The sequence below is a fragment of the Trachemys scripta genome, chromosome 13 (genome assembly GCF_013100865.1).
Source record: "Trachemys scripta elegans isolate TJP31775 chromosome 13, CAS_Tse_1.0, whole genome shotgun sequence".
NCBI classification, from domain to species: Eukaryota; Metazoa; Chordata; order Testudines; family Emydidae; genus Trachemys; species Trachemys scripta.
The window spans coordinates 8967486-8989785 of record NC_048310.1 but is presented as its reverse complement, the minus strand read 5'-3'; the positions used below and the strand labels follow the sequence as shown (position 1 = coordinate 8989785).

Below are 22300 nucleotides of genomic sequence, written 5' to 3'. Positions count from 1 at the left end.
GGCCAGTGTGAGAAGTCAGGATATCGGGCTAAATGGACCACTGGTCTGACCCAATATGGCTGCTCTTATGTGCTTTTGGATCTTTCTGAAAGAAAAAAATGCTATCAGCATGAGGTTATTATCCTGGGCTATTATTAATGCTATGCAAATCCTGCAAATGTTGCCCATAATCTTTCCGTTTTTCAAATGAATTCACTTGGACTTTGTTTATACCCGTAGAATATCTGCTTTCCACCAATGATATCATGAGCGAGTTTTTAGGCAGGAATTTTCTCGGAGGGAAAAAAAGAAGAGGAATAGGTGCATGGGAGTATGCTTTGATTTTTAATCATATTTGGACTAGAACCCTGACTCTAAGAGTTATGCTTATCCAGTCAGGAAAAATAAACACACCACCTGACCTATGTGCCCAGTCAAAGCAATGCACATTTTGATTACTGAATCTCACAACAAACTGCTTGTTAATATGCTATAAACTATTATAGGCATTATGTATTCACAGGAAATATGCAAACAGGCAAGAGCTGCACAAATAAATGATTGGTTATGAATTATAGACCAAGTGTAATGGTGCACTGTCACCTCAAGGAGCTTCCCTTGTTCCTTGATGCTGCTTTGCACGGGACCTCATCTCCAGTGCCTCCTGTAACTTTTTCCTTGCACCTGAGGTGGCCTCTCTCTGTCCAGGTCTTCCATGGTGTGGGCCTTCAGCCAGGTCAGTTAAAAATTCAATTCCCTTTTGGGGTAACCAAAGATCCAGCTGTAAGGGAGGAGGGATAGCTCAGTGGTTTGAGCATTGGCCTACTAAACTGAGGGCTGTGAGTTCTATCCTTGAGGGGGCCATTTAGGGATATGGGGCAAAAATCTGTTGGATGATTTAATTGGGGATTGGTCCTGCTTTAAACAGCAGGTTAGACTAGATGATCTCCTGAGGTCCCTTCCAACCCTGATATGCTATGAAATCCCAATGAATAGCTGAACTAATAGTTTTTCTACCGCTCTTGGGCTACACTGAAGTCCTCTGCTTCCTGGGCCCTGTAGAGCTTCTCCTATGTTGCTTCCTCCCAGCAAATTGTCCCCACCACCTTTCCTCCTAGCCAGTCCGGCACCTTCACTCAGATTTTCCTGCTCCTTGCAGACACTATTTCAGGCCCCCCAACCACAGCCTGATCTGTTCGCTGGGGTTTTTCCAGCCTGACTACCCTAGACTAGCTTACCATTTATGCTTATCACACTCTGAATGTTCCTCCCTTATTATGATATAAAGCAAGTCTGCTGAAATTACACAGCCTTGGGCAAGTCATTTAATTTCTCATCCCTCAGTTCCTCATCTGTATAATGAGGATAATAGCAGCTCCCTATCTCACAGGGATATTGTAAGGATAAATATATTGAAAAGTTTGAAGCACTTAGATACTATGGAAAAGGGGGCCATATAAGTACTTAAGACAGATAGACAGAAATAGGTCTGAAGAGATTTTTTCACTGTTTTCCAGAAAGAAAGCAAAGTCAGCCTCCAAAAGTACGCTCTCCTCTGGACAAGGAATGACTTTTGCCCCAGATCTCTGCTCCTATATGATGGAAAAGTCCCAGCAATTCACAGGACCTTTGTTTTTTTCTTGCTGCTACCTCATGGAAATCCTCAGCAGTAAAAGTAGTTGTGTTTCCCCCCCCCCCCCACATCACTTATATATAGGTCCTACTGAGATGGCCACATGTTGTCTGTGTTTTGATAACAGGGACAAGAATAGTCTTTTAGTCCTTGGAGAATTCATTTATTTTCTAAAATTGAACAGGTTGCACAGCCATTACTTTCCCTTTTACTGCAAGCACAATTATTACCGAGTGTTATTATTATTGAAATCCCATAAGTCCTGTCTGCAGGGGCATTTCCTGACCAGAAATGAGCAGTGTGACATCTCTTTCTTTCCACTACCCTTGGAGAACAACAATTGTTGGGAGCGAACTACGCCTACATGGAAAGTTCCCATTTCCTCCTCAAAACAACCAAAAAAAGAGAGACTCTTGTCTGTCTGTTCCACCACTCGGCAGGTTCCCGCCTATGCTACACCATGGCCCTGGCCTTGGCACCATGCCTAAAACTCCCGTCTGTTTTTCAGACAGGAAATATGAATCAAAATAACATGACAAAAAACTAGTAATTAGCTTTTGTGTGTGAGGCTGCTAAGGCCTTAATGAGAAACAGGGCTTGCAATAAAACTCTTGGCTACTCTCTCCAAAACTTTCTTTCCTTCTGTCTCTGATTTTTTTTTAATATTTATAATTTATTTTCTTGTAAGGAGAAGAGAGCGAAAAAAGCTCAATCTGTGAATTGATTTTTCAGGGTTAATTGGCATGGAAGGACATAAATATTTTGACTTATTTTTTTCCAGTTGTTTGGAGTGTTCTCTCCCCACCTCAGAATTCTCATCATCTTCCATGATCTCCTGGTCTCTTTAATGGCATCTTAGGTTTCTGGCCTTGAACAACAGTACATTTTTAGTGCTGGCTCATGTTCCTCAGGGGAGAAGGCAGCATTGCCTGTTGTACTGGCATGTGCTTAGTCAAGCAGCATGTGCTGAACGGACCTTTTGGCAGGGGTGGTGTAATGTACTGGCTTTGTGTATGTGTGAGTGATGTTGTCTTAGCTAGTCCACAATCAGGATAAAAGAACTACTACTGCTATGAGCTAAGAGAGTTCTCTTTTGGGCCCACATGGAAGAAGCTTACATTCTGGAAGATGAAGTATGAGGTTTATAGTCCCAGCTCTGGAGGTCTGAGCAGATATGTGCACTAGTGTTATTTCTCTAGTAACTGTGTCTTGTTACACAGCACATGGATTTGTTATATTAGCCGTACCTCTCTTACCAGTGAGGCTGGGCAGTGCATTATGACGCTAATATCCTGACATGGCACAATCAGGATTCAGGCCAGGACATGAAACTGAAATTGCTTTAGTGGCACTGATGGATGATATCATGTTGCCAGTGGATAGAGGATGGACATCCATTCTCAACCTCCTGGACCTCTCTGCTGCATTTAATACTGCTGACCATAACATACTTCTGTCTCATCTGAGACAGGTACCAGGAATCCAGGGTAACCGGCTCGAGTCCTTTCTGGTGGGATGCACCCAACAAGTAGTGAAGGAAAACTGCACCTCCACCACTAGATCCCTCACTTGTGGAGTCCCACAAGGATTAATTCTCTCTCCAAATCTATTCAACATCTACGTGCAGCCACTATGTGAAGTGCCCAGAATACATGGACTCAAGTGCCGTCAATATACAGATGGCACACAGCTCTGCTTGTCATTCCCCACATATGATCATACCACTACCACCAAGGTGGCTCAGTGTTTGGATGAAATGAGTTCATGGAGGAAGAACAGCTGGCTAAAGCCGAACCCAGGCAAGACAGAGGTGATGCTGGTGGGCAGAGGAAAGCACTTTGAGGTGTTTGCAGCCACAGAGCAGTCTCCTGTGGTTGAAAGTGCACAACCACAATTGGTTAATTTGAGCTGTAGCTTAGAAGCGCTTCTTGACTCCTCACCGGTCCTAAGCTTTCACATAGCAGCATCCATAATTAATACTAACTACCATCTCCAGTTGTCTAGGAGACTCCATCTCATCTTGAAGAATGATGACCTGACCTCAATTATTAATGTCTTTGTCACCTCTTGGCTAGACTACAGCACAGCAATATATCGGGGCATGAAGCCTTGAATCTTAAAGTTCTCGGTGGTCTGGGCACAGGGTGTCTAAAAGATTAGTCAGAGCTCCAGGATGAAGACCATGATAGACAACTTCACGTCTCTAGTAAAATGGGACTTTCTGCCATAAGGATAAAGCTCATCTGTGCAGAAGACAGAACTTTTTTGAGGGCAGTCCAAGTCTGTGGAACAAACTCCCACAGGAACTAGGGACCATCACAAATCTCACCACCTTCCACTCTAAGTGCAATATGCATTTCTTTGACCTTGCCTTCTCTAACATAAACCTATAGCAACATGTGCATAGATACATATTTTACTATATTATATAAATAAAAAACAAAACACTCACTTCACACACTACTTCTGCTTCTGGGGAGAGGATGAGAGAACAAACACCATCTGACAGACACTTACTTATTTACTTAATCTGCAACTGGAGGTGCTCAGATACTTTGGTGATGAGCGTGATATAAGAACCTATATAGAATAGAAAAGAAAGGAATAGAATAGCTCTGTGATAGTGCACTATCTTTACCTTAGAAGACCAAAGTCTGCACCCTTCTTTAGGCCAGAAATTAAAATGAGCTGTGAGGAGAAGGGGCTTCATTCTACTCTCCAGCTGGGCACATCAGCAAATTATCACAAAACTGGCAGCCTCTCGGCAAGAGTGATACAGGGCTTGAACAATATTAAGGTTTTATCATTCCTAGGTGTCTCTGGTGAGACACTGGTTGAAATCACAGAATGATAGAATATCAGGGTTCGAAGGGACCTCAGGAGGTCATCTAGTCCAACCCCCTGCTCAAAGCAATACCAATTCCCAACTAAATCATCCCAGCCAGGGCTTCGTCAAGCCTGACCTTAAAAACCTCTAAGGAAAGAGATTCCACCACCTCCCTAAGTAACCCATTCCAGTGCTTCACCACCCTCCTAGTGAATCCTATCCCCATTGAAATCAATAGGAGTTTGGGGAGATTTGCCATTGACTTCACTGGACTCATGATTTCACCAGTTAAATACAAGTGCTTCATAATCAGCCACATTATTTTCCTCAAATCCCTTCCTCAACACATCAGATTCAAGCTTTTCACTTTCAAGGTGGAGTGGATTCTTATCATGTGAAGTCTTTAGATCAAGACTGGATGTCTTTCTAAAAGATATGCTCTAGCTCAACAACAAGATATGGGCTTGATGCAGGAATTACCGTCAGAAATTCTATGGCCTGTGCTATGCAGGAAGTCAAACTAGACGATCACAATGGACTCTTATGGCCTTAAAGTCTATGAAAGTGTAGTTTCTTCCCAGTTTTGCCCTATCTGTATCTATGCTCGTATTGTCAGCTACCTTGCAGTCTTCCCATATATAGCTTTCTCTTAACTGTAATGAAACTGAGAGGAAATATTTAGATATATTAGGTGGAGGGGCACCTGTTTCTAGCTTAGGACCTATTATCAGTTCAGAACCAGTATACAGTTTGATCCTGAACAGAAAGTCAACCAGTTTTAAAGCTAGCCCCTGCCAGAGTCCCGGCGCTTCTGGCTAGGAGGGGAGGCTGCAGGCAGGGAAGCAGCAAGGAGAGGGACTCCACAGGGAAATGAGGAACTGGGGATATGCAGCGTTGCGCGGTATCTCTCCCTGTGCTCTCTGGGCTGCACCCTGCCCTGGCACTGAGGGGTTGGGCTCAGCACATCCTCACGTTTGCTTCCCTGGCTGCAGCCCACAGGCAGGTTGCAAGGCTGCAGCCAAGGAAAGAAACTCAGGGATGAGCCTAGTATTGGCTGCAGGCAGGTTTGCAGTGCTGCAGCCAAGGAAAGAAGCACTGGGACGTGATGAGCATGGGCTGCAGCTTACTAGCAGGTCTGCCTTTCATTTATTAGCAACCATTGCCTAGTGGCAACTTTTTGCTGAGAACTGAGAGGTTGCTAATAAGTGGAACCCCCTGTAAAATGCAATAATAAAATAAAGTCAAAATCAGAATGAAAGATTTTCATTGTATCAAAATGGAATGTTTTGAACGAGACCAAAGCAATTTTTGTTCAAACATTTCATTTGACAGGAAATGATTTTTTTGTTAGGTTGGTTGTATGTTAGGTAGGTTGGTAGGGACCATTCTGATACAGAATTAAACTAAATTTCAAAATGTCAGGATTTGTTGTGGAATGTCAGGAGAAGGAAATTGCTTTATCATCTTTTCCTGGTGTAAGGAAAGAAAAGAAAAGAAAAAGAAGAAGACCCCACATTAATTCTCCTCTCACACTAGTTTGACACTGCTGTAACTCCACTGAGATCAGTGCAGTTCCTCCTGATTTTCACACAGTAATAATAGTTCATTAACTGGGCAGAGATTCTCTGGCACACAATTGTAGGGGATTTTTTCGATGATCTTGCCAAGGACATTTTCACTTAGTTACTTATACACAGGATTCATTTTTGAGCCCAGGCCTCTAAAGATAACAGCATTGTCTCATATTTAGATTGTAAGCTCTTTGGGGCAAAGACTGTCTTTATGTTTTGCATTTATACAACACTGATCACAGCAGGATTCTGGTCCAAGACTGAGGCCCATAGGTGCTAGAATAATCCATATAATAAGAAATAAGAAGAAGCAGAACTAGCCCACCGTACCACTAAAAAGTGGCAAAAAGTATGAACTACGCAGAGAGTTTCTCAAATGGAGTTGGAAGTTAAAGTAACAATACCTTCGTCTTAAAGATATGACTGTGCACCAATAAGCTTTATAGCGAGAGAATACATTGTAATAGGGATACATTCCTTTCTGATTTGCTTCTACATTTAAAATAGTTGCTGAGATGTACAGATAACCATGCAGTCCCCTATGTACTTTAAACTCTGTGTCCAGCATTCCTCTGCTCACATACACACCAGAAAGGCACATGGTATTATTATTAAAGATTCAATTATTCAGTGGTAGAGCTTGGACCTGTGTAATATAGTGAAAGCCTTTGGGAGACTATTAACATTTAATAGGGAAAGTATGGCATTTAAACATTTTTTTGCTTCCAACCATTGATGTCAAATGATTTGTTTATTATTTGTATTACCAAAATATAGTACATCTGTGGTGGTGGGGAATACACGAGGTTACTAATACACAGTTGCAAAACATCAGTGGGGATTAACCCCTTGCGTGCCAATGATTGAGATTTCCAGATGCTAAAACCCATGGACAAGGCCCTTGGGCCCCATGTATTTTGTCGAAAATCCCTGCCTCACTCTACAAAGGATTATGATGATCCAAGGAAGTGGGCACATTGGTTTTTTTCTGGATATGCTGGTTGCTAAGCTTGTGGTTAACTGTCCCTATGGATAATATTTTGGGTCAATTACTCTCCAGACTTGGCTGCGCTCTCATTGCAAGCTGTTTGGGAATAACACTGGTCATGAAGAGGTTCCCTCTTTGCACCCTCTCTGCAGCTGGCTGCTTGTTTCTCTCACTTTCTGTATGTCCCCTGTTGCTTATTTCACTCAGAATTGCCTGTCCCAGGTGTCACCACTCTTTGCTCCTTCTCACTGTTCTCTGGTTATTTAAGGTGACCAGATGTCCTGATTTTATAGGGACAGTCCTGATTTTGGGGGCTTTTTCTTATATAGGCACCTATTACCCCCCACCCCTTCTCCCGATTTTTTACACTTGCTATCTGGTCACCCTATGGTTCTTCCAGGCTCTGTGCTTCTTAGACCAATTAACAACATCCGGCAGGTCTTTTGATATGTGCTTGCTCTGGCCTAGCTCGGGTCCTTATTGTGTTCCATGCCTCATCCACCCATTTCTTCCCCAGTACTGTCTCCATCTCTGCTATCATCTTATTTCCTATTGAACTCACCCAGCCCTCCCTTCATCACTTAGTAGGTGACTTCTCCAAACCTTGTCCTTATCTTTTCTCCACCTCTCTTCCCTCCCTCCCTCCCCACCTAGCTACCACTCCATCCCTCCTCTTTCTCTCCTCCCACCTAGTCCAAGGGTCACACTTTTGACCTAATCATCTCAAACTTCTTTTGCTCTCCCTCCCCGCACATGTCTGACCCTGCCATTAGCAGTTACTGACTCCTCAAATTTGACTTTGTTCCCCCTAAAACCACGTCTTAATCCTCTGTCATCCTGTAAAGCACTGGAACTCATTTTCCCTGTGAACTTCTTCCTTACCCCCCCATTTGCTAACTGTATTCTCTCCACCTGTCCATCATCACCTTTAACTTTATCCTTTGACTGCTGAGCAACTCTTAAATTTCACACTTCCTATCCTAACATCGTATTCATCTTGATACATAGATCACTTCTGGCATGTAGGGGTGAAAATTGCAGCACCAGAATGTTCAAAAAAACTGATTCACTATCTAAAGATTAAAAAACATAAGAACGACCATACGGGGTGACACCAAAGGTCCATCTAGCCCAGTGTCTTGTCTTCCAACAGTGGCCAACACCAGGTGCCCAGAGGAAATGAACAGAACAGGTAATGATCAAGTGATCCACGCCCCTGTCTCCCATTCCCAGCTTCTGGAAAACAGAGGCGAGGGAATCTTCAGAGCATGGTTTTGCTTCAGAATGTAAAGGCCCAGGTTCTCTTGTCTTATCTCTGAGTACAACGGTGACTTATCCTCACGCTCTGGACAAGTGATAGAACCCTATGAACCACTCAGCTCTTCCCTCTCTTTCTTTGTTTTCCACCGAGCCTTGTGAGAGAGCTTGCTACACGCTTTCTTTTAGAGCTCTAGGACACCACGGTAGCCTTGGACTTGTCACGGCTTGGCAGCTATGGAATATGGTTTAATATCAGTGAGTGAAGCTAGCTGCTTTAACACCACCTGTTCTCCACTTGGCCCACTTACATACCACAATTTATTTTTGTACTAAGGGGAAAATATATGGAATAATAAATTGTGCGCTTTAGCGTTCAGGCAGCTATTTCCTTGAGAAGAGGGTCCTTGAAGAGGATCCTTAGTGGGCCTTTACCTATGAATCAATGTCTGTGAATAGCTTATGCGCCCAACTGCAAATCCCAGGGTGTGAAGGGGAGGCAATTTTTTAGCTCTTGCCTTTATAACACAGTAGGAACTTCAACTTCTGAGTCTGCCTTTGAGTCAAGAAAAGGACAGACGGAAGCAATATCACTGTACAAATACAGGAGACAGTTCCAAACCGTGTTATATTTTCTACCATAATGGTTTTGAAAGAGCCTTTCATCCAGCCTTGTCAAATTAACCGTTATATTTGCATTGCTGTTATAGGCACTACTTAAGTCCGTGTGGAAAAAAACATATATTTAAGGCAATTTAAATGCTATTATTCTTTTCCTTTCATCCCCAATGCTTTCATTTTTGTTCATTTCCCATGTTACTGGCAGGGGATGGGTGAACAGGTGCAGCTAAAATAAAGGCCCTCTCCTTTGCCCTGAAATTTCACCCTATATTTGAATCAAATATTTTTGAAGTTTGAAAACATTTTAGCTAACTTAGTTTTATTTTACCATTAGTAATGTAATATTCCAGTAACTCCCTGAGGCCCCAGTTAAGAATAGGGGGTTATTGCACTGTATAAATACATCGACTCCTGGTTGTACAAACACTCAAGCACATGTTTTTCTTTATGCACATGAGGTGTTCCATTGGGTCTGCTATGAGAGCCAGAGCTATGTGAATCAATTTAGATTCAAATAACCACCCCTCACCACCACACCCAAAGCTCCTCCCAGAAATGAAGTTGGAGGGTTTGTTCGTTTTTTTAAGCCTCTGTAATTCCTGATTCCCGCCAACCTCCACTGCTGAAGGGCAATGGGTATGTCTGAGTAGCACTTAGAATTACACCCCAGCTTGCCATGTACTAAGTTGCACTCAGGGCTGTCCCTAGGGGGGTGTGGGGCCTGGGACATAAGTGCCGAGTTTCTAGCTGCTGGGGGGTGCTCCCCCCCACTTCCACCCAGGCCCCACCCCCACTCCACCCCTTCCCTCAAGGCCCCACCCTGCCCCGCCTCTTTCCACCCCTGCTCCACCTCCACCCCACCTCTTTCCGCCCCCACCCTGCCTCTTCCTCTCCCAGTTCCGCCCCCTCCCACAAGCGTGCTGCGCCCTTGCGCCTCTCTCCTCCCCCCCAGGGCTGCCAGATGCAGTGAAACAGCTGATCGGTGGTAGGCACTGGGCAGGAGGGGGAGGCACTGATCAGCAGGGCCAGCCGGTGGGCAGGAGGCATTGGGGAGAGAGGGAAGTTAGTAAGGGGGGGCTCCTCCTCGTCCCACCTGCCCAACGACTCCTGCCTCACCTCCCCGCCCGCCTCCTCATGAAGCACGGGGCCTCCCCAAAGCACAGGGCCCAGGGCAGTCACCCCAATTTGCCATACCCTAAGGACGGCTCTGCTTGCACTAACCTGTGTTAACAGCTGGAGTACACCAAGTGTCCTCATGAACCCTGCTGCTATGCAGTAAACGTTCTCTCGTGCGCATTGCTCTACCCCACTTGGAAATGGGTGCAGATTAGAGTGCAGTAGGGAACTTTTCGTGAGCAGGATCGCAGTGTGCAGCAGGCTCGTGTGTAGTAAATATACAGCCCAGCTTGCCAGGAACTAAATGTTCATATAGACAAGTGGTCTGAGAAAGGCTATTCTAATGGTATTTGCAGCCTGCCTGGAAGCAGTAAACGTTGACAGCCACAAAACCATGATCTTTAACCTAAGTTTGCAGACTCTAGGTGCAGATAGCTCAGACTCGTGTAAACTTTTGAGCTACTTATCTCCAAAAGATCCTTTTTGAAGTTAGTCCCTCATTAACTATAGCGCAAAAAACCTGCCCTGACATAGTGCACATGAGCTGAAGCTGAACACTATATATGCATTGAGTTTTCTGGGAGGATGTAGGATTGGATCCAACTCCCACTGAAGTCAATAGAAAGACTCCCATTGACTTCTTTGGCAGTTGGATTCAGGGTTTAGTGAGGTTCTTAGTGTAGAGCCTCTGCTTCATGCTCTATGTATGTCTGGTCATGCAAGCCTTAGCTCATGAAGTCAATGTTAGAAACCTATTTTAATTAGATTCAGTTCCACTGTTGAGGAAACCTGAGTCTCAGGGCAAGGAGCAGGCAGAAGAAACAGAATTTTTTCATCATGCTTTGGCAGCTGTAGCTCTTTTTCCCAATCTTGATATTTGCATATCCTTTTTTCCCCTTGCATTCATTTCAGCCACGACTTGAAAAGATTAAAGCCTGACGTTAGTACTTAGAGGAAAAAGGCCAACAGTGCATCCTGTTCAATGAGAATGGAAAAGAACGTTGGATGACCGAAGTTATTTGAAATGACAGCATTAACGCTTGGCAATTATACTATGTAGCGCCTTTCATCTCAGGATCTCAGGGACCAGATTAAGAACTAGGGTTACCATACATCCTCTTTTTCCCGGACATGTCCGGCTTTTCGGCACTCAAACCCCCGTCTGGGGGGAATTGCCAAAAAGCCGAACATGTCCGGGAAAATGGCGGCTCTGCTCCTCCCCTGACTCTTCGGCTCTGTTTAAGAGCCGAGCTGCCTGAGGGCTATGGGCTAAGGCAGCCCCCTTGCCTCCGGACCCCAGCCGCCGGCCGGGCACTTCCCCTCCCGGGCTCCGGCGACGCAGGGTCCGGAGGCATGGGGGCTGCCCGAAGCCTGTAGCGCTGGGGCAGCTCAGCTCTTAAACAGAGCCGAAGAGTCAGGGGAGGAGCAGAGCCTCCAGCCGCGGCGGCTCTGCTCCTCCCCGACTCTTTGGCTCTGTTTAAGAGCCGAGCGCTACGGGCTTTGGGCAGCCCCCATGCCTCCGGACCATGTGCCGCCGGAGCCCGGGAGGGGAAGTGCCCGGCTGGGGGCGCAGGGTCCGGAGGCAAGGGGGCTGCCCGAAGCCCAAGCGCTACCAGCTTCACGGTTTGCCGGGCAGCCTCCAGACCCTGCGCCCCCGGCTGGGCGCTTCTCCTCCCGGGCTCCAGCTGCGCTGGGGAAGCGCCGGCCGGGGGCACAGGGTCTGGGGGCTGCCCAGCAAACCGTGAAGCCAGTAGCACTCGGGCAGCCCTTTCCGCGTGGCTCGGAGTGGGAGGGAGGAGGGGCGGAGTTAGGGCGGGGAAGGGGCGGAGTTGGGGCGGGGCTGGGGTGGGGAAATGGGCAGGGCCAGGGCCCGTGGAGGGTCCTCTTTTTTTATTTATTAGATATGGTAACCCTATAAGAACATAAGAACTGCCATACAGGGTCAGACCAATGGACCATCTAGTCCGGTACCCTGTCTCTAACTGGGGCTAGTATAGAAGTTTCAGGGGGAGTGTACCGAACAGGACAATTTTGGAGAGATCCACCCCTGTGTTCCCCTCCTGGCTTCTGCCAGTTAGAGTTTAGGGTTGCCCTGAGCATGGGGTAACATCTTGGCTAATAGCCATTGATGAACCTATCCTCTATGAACTTATCTAGTCCTTTTTTGAACTTTTGGCCATCACAACATTCCCACGGCAATGAGTTCCATAAGTTAATTGTGTGTTGTGTGAAAAGTATTTCATCTTGTTTGTATTAAACCGGCTGCCTATTAATTTCACTGGGTAACCCCTGGTTTTTGCGTTGTGGGAAAGGATAAATAACACATCTCTATTCACTTTTTCCACACAATTCATGATTTTACAGACTTCTATCCCCCCTTAACTGTCTCTTTTCTAAGCTGAACAGCCTAATCTTTTTAGTTTCTCCTCATATGGAAGCCGTTCCATACCCTTGATTATCTTTGTGGCCCTTCTCTGAACCTTTTCCAGTTCCAGTTTTTTTCACACCCCAAGCAACAAAAGTTTTGCTGACATAAGTGCTAGCGTAGACATGACCTAAAATTAAATTGTCTCTAGAACTATTAGGATACGCGGCAACAGCATTCCTGCCATGTGCACAGAGACGGACTTAATAAATTAATGGAGATATCCTATCTCCTAGAACTGGAAGGGACCTTGAAAGGTCATCAAGTCCAGCCCCCTGCCTTCACTAGCAGAACCAAGTACTGATTTTGCCCCAGATTCCTAAGTGGCCCCCTCAAGGATTGAACTCACAACCCTGGGTTTAGGAGGCTGATGCTCAAACCACTGAGCTATCCCTCCCCCCAAGGACTAGGACTTCCTAGTGTCTCCTCCAAATTTTTCACTCCTGTGACCTGTGCTCCTCTCTCCAAGTTCCATGCAGATGGCTACAGTGAGTAAGCATCAGTGGGGCAATTTGCAGAGCAAGGAAACATTCATGAAGGTAGCAGAATCTGACCCAAAATGATTTACAAATGTTAATTAATTCAGCATAATAACATCCCTGTGGAGCAAGCACTATTGGGTCAGATTCAGTCTTGCTGGTGCATCTGCTAGGGCTTTTGTGCCTCTTGGAGGAGTCACTCAAAAGCAGGCCAACAGCAATGCCACTGCGTCCCCTCCTATGGGATTTCTACTGGGGCGAGCAGATTTAATCTCATGAACATAAGCCCTTGTGATGCAGGGCATTTAGGCACTGTGCTGCAGCTGAATCCCAGCATTCATTCCCGGACTGCCCTGGCCATGTTGGGAAATATGACCACATCACTGTGTTATGTAGGTGTTATGTTATTTCGCCATCTTGAATGTATGGAAGTTGTTGTTTGGACTCCATGTTGGAGCCCTTTACTTGTCAGAGCTTGGCACCTTTAGGCAAAAAGAGCGGGAAAGCAGTTGTCACATGACAGATATAATCTGCCCAGTATTTAAAGCCACTCCGCCAGTCAGTGGGGGCTGCCCATCCCTGAGGCAGACGGTGAGCCAAGGTTTGGTCACATCTGTGGGATACTTACCTGCATGCGAAATAGCTTCCATCTGTTATCTGATAGCCACCATACAGGATGCCGCAAGAGGGGAGGAAGGTCTAGGGTCTGCCAGTTGGAGCCCTACTATGTCTAAGGGAAAGACTGTTTGCCTGTGTACATGGGTGCACTTCACCTCTACGGAGTCACTCCTGTCCAGTCCATCATCAGTCGCAGATACAGGAAACGGTAAAGGAGACATCATCAATGCGGTGTGAAAGACAGTGTATGCCTGTCACAGAAGCAGTGTTTGTTATCTGTTTAGTTATCTGGGAGTTCTCCCTTATCAAATAAAACTGTACCCTGGTTTACTTAATCTTGTTGTCTGTTGTGCTGGTGGTAATAGAGGCAAAAACAACCCGTTGAATAGATGCGGGATAGTGAGATGAACTCTGGGGCTGTGCCCTGTGGCCTCGAATTTAATAACCTAGTCAACACTCATCCCCTGGACCCAGCCAACATCGCCCAGGTTTGGGGCAGTGTTTCACCGCTGCCTTCAATGGGTGCAGACTTAGCCAACATTTGGCACTTATGAAACTCCTATCCTTGAGGTACTATAAGTTGAGTTTCGGGCTGATGCTGTTTTGTTTCTTTCATTCTCTGAGGTAATTCTGATAGCCTGAAAGTGATGCTAACTAGTTTGAAAGGTATAATTGTAGCCATGTCCGTCTCAAGGTATTAGAGAGACAAGGTGGGTGAGGTAATATTTTTTATTGAACCAATCCATCTTGAACATAACATAACAACATAAGAACGGCCATACTGGGTCAGACCAAAGGTCCATCCAGCCCAGTATCCTGTCTACCAACAGTGGCCAATGCCAGGTGCCCCAGAGGGAGTGAATCTAACAGGTAATGATCAAGTGATCTCTCTTCTGCCATCCATCTCCACCCTCTGACAAACAGAGACTAGGGACACCATTCCTTACCCATCCTGGCTAATAGCCATTAATGGACTTAACCTCCATGAATTTATATAGTTCTCTTTTAAACCCTGTTATAGTCCTAGCCTTCTCAACCTCCTCAGGCAAGGAGTTCCACAGGTTGACTGTGAGCTGTATGAAGAAGAACTTCCTTTTATTTGTTTTAAACCTGCTGCCCATTAATTTCATTTGGTGGCCCCTAGTTCTTATATTATGGGAACAAGTAAATAACTTTTTCTTATCCACTTTCTCCACACCACTCATGATTTTATATACCTCTATCATATCCCCCCTTAGTCTCCTCTTTTCCAAGCTGAAAAATCCTAGCCTCTTTAATCTCTCCTCATATGGGACCCATTCCAAACCCCGAATCATTTTAGTTGCCCTTTTCTGAACTTTTTCTAGTGCCAGTATATCTTTTTTGAGTTGAGGAGACCACATCTGTACACAGTATTCAAGATGTGGGCGTACAGATGTCTCTCTAATTTGAAAGGGGACAGCTTATTAATGGCAGAAGCTGCCAGGTAACTTTTATTGCTTTGAACTCCTTCCCTGCGTAACTAAAGGTCCACCTGATGAGACATTTTCCACTGTTCATTTTCATGCATTTAATATGTCACTTATTTTTTTGTTTTTCTCCTATCTTGTAAAAATGACAACAAACAATGCTTTGCCTCAATCTAATGTGAACTGGGTTTTGTCTGTTTTATTGGGGGAAATCACTTGAAGGAAGTGGAACTCTCTTCTCTGAAGCGAGCTAGAGATAGGTGGGAATGGCCAGTGATTGGCTGAAGAGAATAGTCAATTCTTCCTCTGGAGCAGTGTCTTTGAAAAGTTTTCTTTGGTATAAAAGGAAAAAATAAATAAAAAGAATACAAGAGATTCCAACGAATAAAGGGCTCAAAGGACTCCACAGATGAACACGAGGTTGACTAGGTTACAGGATTTACTAAACAGGCTAACACCCAACTCTGTTGTAGAAGAGATATGCTGGACAAGCAGCTTGGCTGTGCTATTGTCACAGATAAGTATGAGAGCTGCTTCCACTGAAAATAATATATTTTAACTCTAAAATAACACAGTCATTGAGGGAAGCAATATCTCTGTCCGTGTTATGCCTGTGTTCTCAGGTGGGGTGAGGCATCACTTATCGATTTCTTCTCTGGATTGTTGTGTGGGACCCCCATCTGGTCCTAATTGGCAGCCAATGCAGTGGGCTCCATGTGTGGAGGGTGACTGAGAACTTTCCACCATGAGGTGAGTGGGTGCTCATGTTGTGTGTGCTGTCTTGCTTGGGAATGGATCTCAACTTCCTTTACCTTTAGCTCTGTGATGGCTTTTAAACAGCCCAGGGCTGCCCTGAAAAGACCCTGGCAGCATAAGGGAAGCAATACGCTGGGCTTGAAGATGAAATGGTTACCTTCTTAAGGGTGACGAGATAGCAGATGATCCTGTTATTGATGCTGACATACTCTTCCTGGAAACCTCGTTCAAAACCACATTTCTCATGCTTAACAAACCACAGTTTTGATGCTGAAAAATGAGCTCACGTGTATGTAATTTGGAGACATATTTCTATTCTTGCTTTAGCACCAGAAAGACTCTGATCTCCCCGAGAAGCTGGTTTGACAAAAGGAACCTGACACGTCAGGGCAATGCAGAACAGACAGTGGATGCCGGTAATGTATGGAAAGCTTAGCCTCTGGTGATGTCAGGTCTCATGATTCAATTGCCCGCAAATTATGTGTGGCTTATCAGGCCTCAGATATATTTGTGGTTAAGCTTCACTACTAGTTCCCTACTGAGTGTGTTCCATCTGTATTACCAACAAAAGGGAACAAATATCTTCAATCGGACCTGAATACTATTCTTTCAACCACAATTCTTCTGCATTGGTGGCAGCCTGTGTGGAGTCTAACGAGAATAACTCCAGCCGGCAGTTCCATGAAGTATTAAAGAACATAAAATAGATTCATGAATCACACTGGATTTCGCTGAACAAGGTTTGCTTTTTTTTCCACTCCCGTCAAGGGTCTTCTGCATCTCTGTCATAGCCCCACACTATATATCCTTCATGCCCCAGGATGGATACAGCCATTCTTCCAGCTGAGTGGGACTGGATGGAATTCCCTTCAGAGTCTGTCTCTCCTTAATCATCTGGATGATTTGTTTTCATGCTCTGCTGCACTTACTACTCCCCGACGACTACAGGAACAACAGACTTGCATAAGGATTCTAGCCCATGGCTCTTTGCATATCAGCACCATCACTACTGCTATCAACAATTGAATTTTAATTCAAAAGCATCAATATAGAAATATCCAGGTGATTTTAATAGTAGATTAAAGCCATATTTTTTCCCCTTTTAAATGAACATTAAGGTATGTATTTTTTTCTCCTTTAGAATTAAAACTTAACCACGCTGCTCATTCCAGAGGTTAAAAATATGAGTGCATGTTAAACAAATACTGTAGCTAACTTCCAAATCAATCCAGTCGCCTCTATCACCAATGAGGCCTCTTAATATAATGCAGCATAAAAGAGGAAGAGTCTCTGGAAATTTGATCATCCATCAGTACTAATATAAAAATAGGCAGAAACTCATACAGGTCGTAATGAACTGTGCACCCATTAAAAATTCAGTATTATATACATGCACGTCCGCAGTTGTGTCTATATTACACATAGTTTGAGAAATCACCTCAGAAACATTGGTTCAACAGTGTCCATTGCACACTCAAAGTTGCTTCATATAATAATTCTTTCCAGCAGCCTATTACCCGCCACAACAGATGTCGTCAGCCTAATTCATGTAGTCATGGTATTTAGATCTTGAACAATTTTTCTCAGCTATGGTTATGTACAAGCTCTAAATATTTTCCTTTTGAAGCGCAAATACCCCGCCTCCCCACATACACACCCACTCAAGAAGATCACAAGAAAATGGTTAATCCGCACCATATTTTTAGGGCAATCTCCTTTTTTCAAAAAACCAAGGAGCCTCTCGACTATGCTTACGTTTTTATTTTCATGTTGCCGTTGATGCGGGGAACCCTGACAAGCTGGGCTGTATTAATTTCCTTGATTGGCACCAAAAGTAAATGTACAGCTCACATTTCAGCTCCAGTCTGCTGTTCTGAATTTCAGCCCCTTTCATGCAAAGGATACAACTTTAAGCATTTGGCGGGCTGCGTTCGCTTAATGAAGACCGTGTTTTTTGACACATCTTATGCTTACATTAAAACGTCTTCCGTTTGTTCTGAATTCTCCCGGGGGGTTGGGATTATGGATCACCTGGCCTGAAATATATCCTTTTTGTTGCTGAAGAAGAAGAGTATTTTTCTTTATTACAAAGAAAATAGTCACTGCAGAAACTATGGGTTTTCTTACACCCCTGGAGACTTCTCTGATACATAATGGAGCTACATTGTGGGCCACCAGACACTAAATGTGTTTACTTTGGTTAGCTCAACATGAGTTATGACCCTGGAACGCCTGAGGTCTATGTTCTTGAATGTATTTAGGTATAACGAAGGGTTATATCATAAAATTAGATCACCAGATTGCGATCTGGCTAAATGAGATCTGAGAAATAATGTGCAGCATTGTAAATTGTGTTGTGGTCACATCCGGGTAGCTTGACTACAACATCTAGAGAACATTTTTTTTAAATATCCCCCTCCCACTCACCCGCACACACCCAGCATATTTTTAAATACAACACACACAGCCATCTGTAAAGCATGCCCCTGAAATGCATCCTGATGGAATCACACAAAGAATATTTTAGTTCTTGCATGCCAACATCTGCAGAATAATAATAATAATAAAAATAAGACTATGAATGTTTCAGCTTCCCTGGGGTCTGAGTCGTTCCTCAGAACTCAGGCACAAGGATTCTGTCTCCAACTTGAAAATAGCTTGATCAATGGACAACTTTATTTCTATTTATTTATTTGCCATTCATTAATTATTGTTTGAAGTGTAGCAGTGCCTGAAGAACTCAAATGATCTTAGGTCCCTGTTACGCTAGGTATTGAATACACATGCAGAGTAAGAGATGGTCCCTGCCCTGAGGAGAATGCAATATAGATAGGCAAGATGGACAAAGATAGGAGGAGAAACATAGGCACAGAGAGGTCAAGTGAATGGTTCATGGTCAGACAGCAGACCAAGCAAGACATAGAATCCAGGAACCTGAGCTCCAGTCCTGTGTCCAAGCCACTAGACCATAACTGTAACATGATTATATTTACTTGCCTTGTAAAATATTAATATTAATCTGTGAGGTAGGGTCAAAGGAGGCTTGATCCTTTAAAGAGCTCCTGGAGTTCTAAGCTGAAAAGAACCATGGAGTTCTGTACAGTCCTCCATATGCCTAAAATTCCTCCCACCCTCACTGCTGATTTGATTGCATCCAGCCAGCGAGCTGACAGTCAAGCTGAGCCAGAATGTGAAGGGAAACGAGGCTGCACATGGAGACAGTTCTGGGAAGATCTGCAGGGAGCAGTTCCAGGCACCATTTTGTTCTTAGTCTAGTTTAGGTTCGCATTACTGTCTGCTTTCAGAATGGTAGCCATGTTAGTCTGTATCAGCAAAAACAACGAGGTGCCATCTCTTCGGAGGAGTCAGGACTGGGTGACAAAATAAATAGATATGTTAGTGTGGCAGAGATTCTGGATCTCTGTTCATACTTCATAGTTCATGACAAAAAAAATCTACATAGGAGGCTTACCAAGAGTCCTGTCCAAAACTAGTAAAAGCCAGTGCAGGTGGTCTGTAAAAGGTGGTACTTGGCCAGGATCATTAAGCCTTTGAAAAGCGGCCGTTAATCATCAATAACTGTCTTTGTATCTTTAGTATCCAATCCTTATTGAAGTAGTTGGAGAAAACGGTTTGGGTTCAGGGGGTGCTAGATAACAGAGAGCTTTGGACACAACAAGAAGAATTGGCATCCAGACAGCAAGTGATGCTGACAGTCTGGCGAAAGAGTGGTCAGAGAGTGGTTTGCATTCAGGGGATGTAAGCTATTTGTTATTCTTGTTTTCCCCCTGTAATTCATCTGAGTGTCTGATCTAGTGTAGTTTATATGAAGTGTAAATCTAGATATGTGAAGCAAACCTTTTGTTTGCTTTAATTCCATTTGCTCTCTGTTTTTAATACATCTTATTTTGTTAAGATTCCTGTTGTAATTTCATGCAGGCATCTCCAAAGAAAAGAGAACCTGTAACCCCCCTCTTATCTTTGAGAGCAGCGTAGCAGCTGTGGTATTTTTTACAGCATTCCAAAGTAGATGCCTCCTTCAGAAGCATTTTATGTGCTTATTATGCATCGTTATATGTTTATTGGTGTTCATTTTATTTATTATTTTATATATGACAAAAATATGCTCTGATGTTGGATTTATTGCTCTCCGGAGCTGAAAAAAAAGAGTATTGGAAATTCTTTTTATTAACTTTGCAAACAAATGCTGGTGAATGTCATTTGGTTTGCATAGCCTCTTATTTATCCAGAGAAGACATACAGATTGGACAATGGTAGAATAAATTTTGCCACACTGCTCTATCAATGTACTTCTCCTTAGATTTGGTGAGACAATCTTAAAAGGTCAGATACTGTAATCCTGGGACAACAAAATCTCCCATTATATTCAAATACCACTGCTCAGTGAGGAGGGAGAAACAGTAACAGGAAACTTGGAAATAACAGAGATGCTTAATGACTTCTTTGTTTCGGTCTTCACCGAGAAGTCTGAAGGAATGCCTAACCTAGTGAATGCTAATGGGAAGGGGGATAAAATAAAAAATAAAAAAAGAGCAAGTTAAAAATCACTTAGAAAAGTTAGATGCCTGCAAGTCACCAGGGCCTGATGAAATGCATCCTAGAATACTCAAGGAGCTAATAGAGGAGGTATCTGAGCTTCTAGCTATTATCTTTGGAAAATCATGGGAGACGGGAGAGATTCCAGAAGACTGGAAAAGGGCAAATATAGTGCCCATCTATAAAAAGGGAAATAAAAACAACCCAGGAAACTACAGACCAGTTAGTTTAACTTCTGTGCCAGGGAAGATAATGGAGCAAGTAATTAAGGAAATCATCTGCAAACACTTGGAAGGTGGTAGGTTATAGGGAATAGCCAGGATGGATTTGTAAAGAACAAATCATGTCAAACCAAACTGATAGCTTTCTTTGATAGGATAACAAGTCTTGTGGATAAGGGAGAAGTGGTGGATGTGGTATACCTAGACTTTAGTAAGGCATTTGATACGGTCTCACATGAGATTCTTATCAATAAACTAGGCAAATACAACTTAGATGGGGCTGCTATAAGGTGGGTGCATAACTGGCTGGATAACCGTACTCAGAAAGTTGTTATTAATGGTTCCCAATCCTGCTGGAAAGGAATAACAAGTGGGGTTCCACAGGGGTCTGTTTTGGTACCGGCTCTGTTCAATATTTTCATCGATGACTTAGATATTGGCATAGAAAGTGTGCTTATTAAGTTTGCAGATGATACCAAACTGGGAGGGGTTGCAACTGCTTTGGAGGATAGGGTCATAATTCAAAATGATCTGGACAAATTGGAGAAATGGTCTGAGGTAAACAGGATGAAGTTTAACAAAGCCAAATGCGAAGTGCTCCACTTAGGAGGGAACAATCAGTTTCACACATACAGAATGGGAAGAGACTGTCTAGGAAGGAGTACAGCAGAAAGGGATCTAGGGGTTATAGTGGACCACAAGCTAAATATGAGTCAACAGTGTGATGCTGTTGCAAAAAAAGCAAACATGATTCTGGGATGCATTAACAGGTGTGTTTTGAGCAAGACACGAGAAGTCATTCTTCCGCTCTACTCTGCTCTGGTTAGGCCTCAGCTGGAGTATTGTGTCCAGTTCTGGGCACCGCATTTCAAGAAAGATGTGGAGAAATTTGAGAGGGTCCAGAGAAGAGCAACAAGAATGATTAAAGGTCTTGAGAACATGACCTATGAAGGAAGGCTGAAAGAATTGGGTTTGTTTAGTCTGGAAAAGAGAAGACTGAGAGGGGACATGATAGCAGTTTTCAGGTATCTAAAAGGGTGTCATAAGGAGGAGGGAGAAAACTTGTTCATCTTAGCCCCTAAGGATAGAACAAGAAGCAATGGGCTTAAACTGCAGCAAGGGAGGTCTAGGTTGGACATTAGGAAAAAGTTACTAACTGTCAGGGTGGTTAAACACTGGAATAAATTGCCTAGGGAGGTTGTGGAATCTCCATCTCTGGAGATACTTAAGAGTAGGTTAGATAAATGTCTATCAAGGATGGTCTAGACAGTATTTGGTCCTGCCATGAGGGCAGGGGACTGGACTCGATGATCTCTCGAGGTCCCTTCCAGTCCTAGAATCTATGAAAAACCTTCTTAAAATGCACTTCTCCTGCAAAGATGATCAGTGCTAATGCACCAAAGAGATTTATGCCTGCAAGAATGTTTGGAAAACAGATGTGGACACTAGTTTTGCAATGAAACAAGGACATTTGTACTCAAACAATAGTATTTCCTGTTCATTGTTCACTGTTGGAGATTTGCTATTCACCGTTCATTTATCTCTATTCTCCTGTTTTAAAGATTGCACTCATGCAATCAGGAAGCAGAACTAATGACATGTGATTTAGGTGACCAATCACACACCACAAATAATTAAGAATAATAGCCAAAGTATTCATGAACTGTCATCCTCTGACATTTGTACCCAATATCTGTCCAACAAATACTTGCAAATAACTACTACAGTGTGAAAAATCAGGACTCATTCACAGACATTTTAGCAATATGGAAAAAGGGGATTATATTGGTGAAATAATTTATCC

The 22300-nt window shown here is 43.8% G+C and overlaps 1 protein-coding gene across 1 annotated transcript in view; it reads right to left on the bottom strand.

The window, feature by feature from the left end:
• Positions 1-4133: 4133 nt before the first annotated feature.
• Positions 4134-22300, bottom strand: part of LOC117886747 (V-type proton ATPase 21 kDa proteolipid subunit-like) — a 36451-nt gene continuing 18284 nt past the window's right edge. Inside the window, exon 2 of the mRNA XM_034788791.1 lies at positions 4134-4192. Coding sequence (XP_034644682.1) covers positions 4134-4192 — 59 coding nt within the window. The remainder of the gene's footprint in view (positions 4193-22300) is intronic.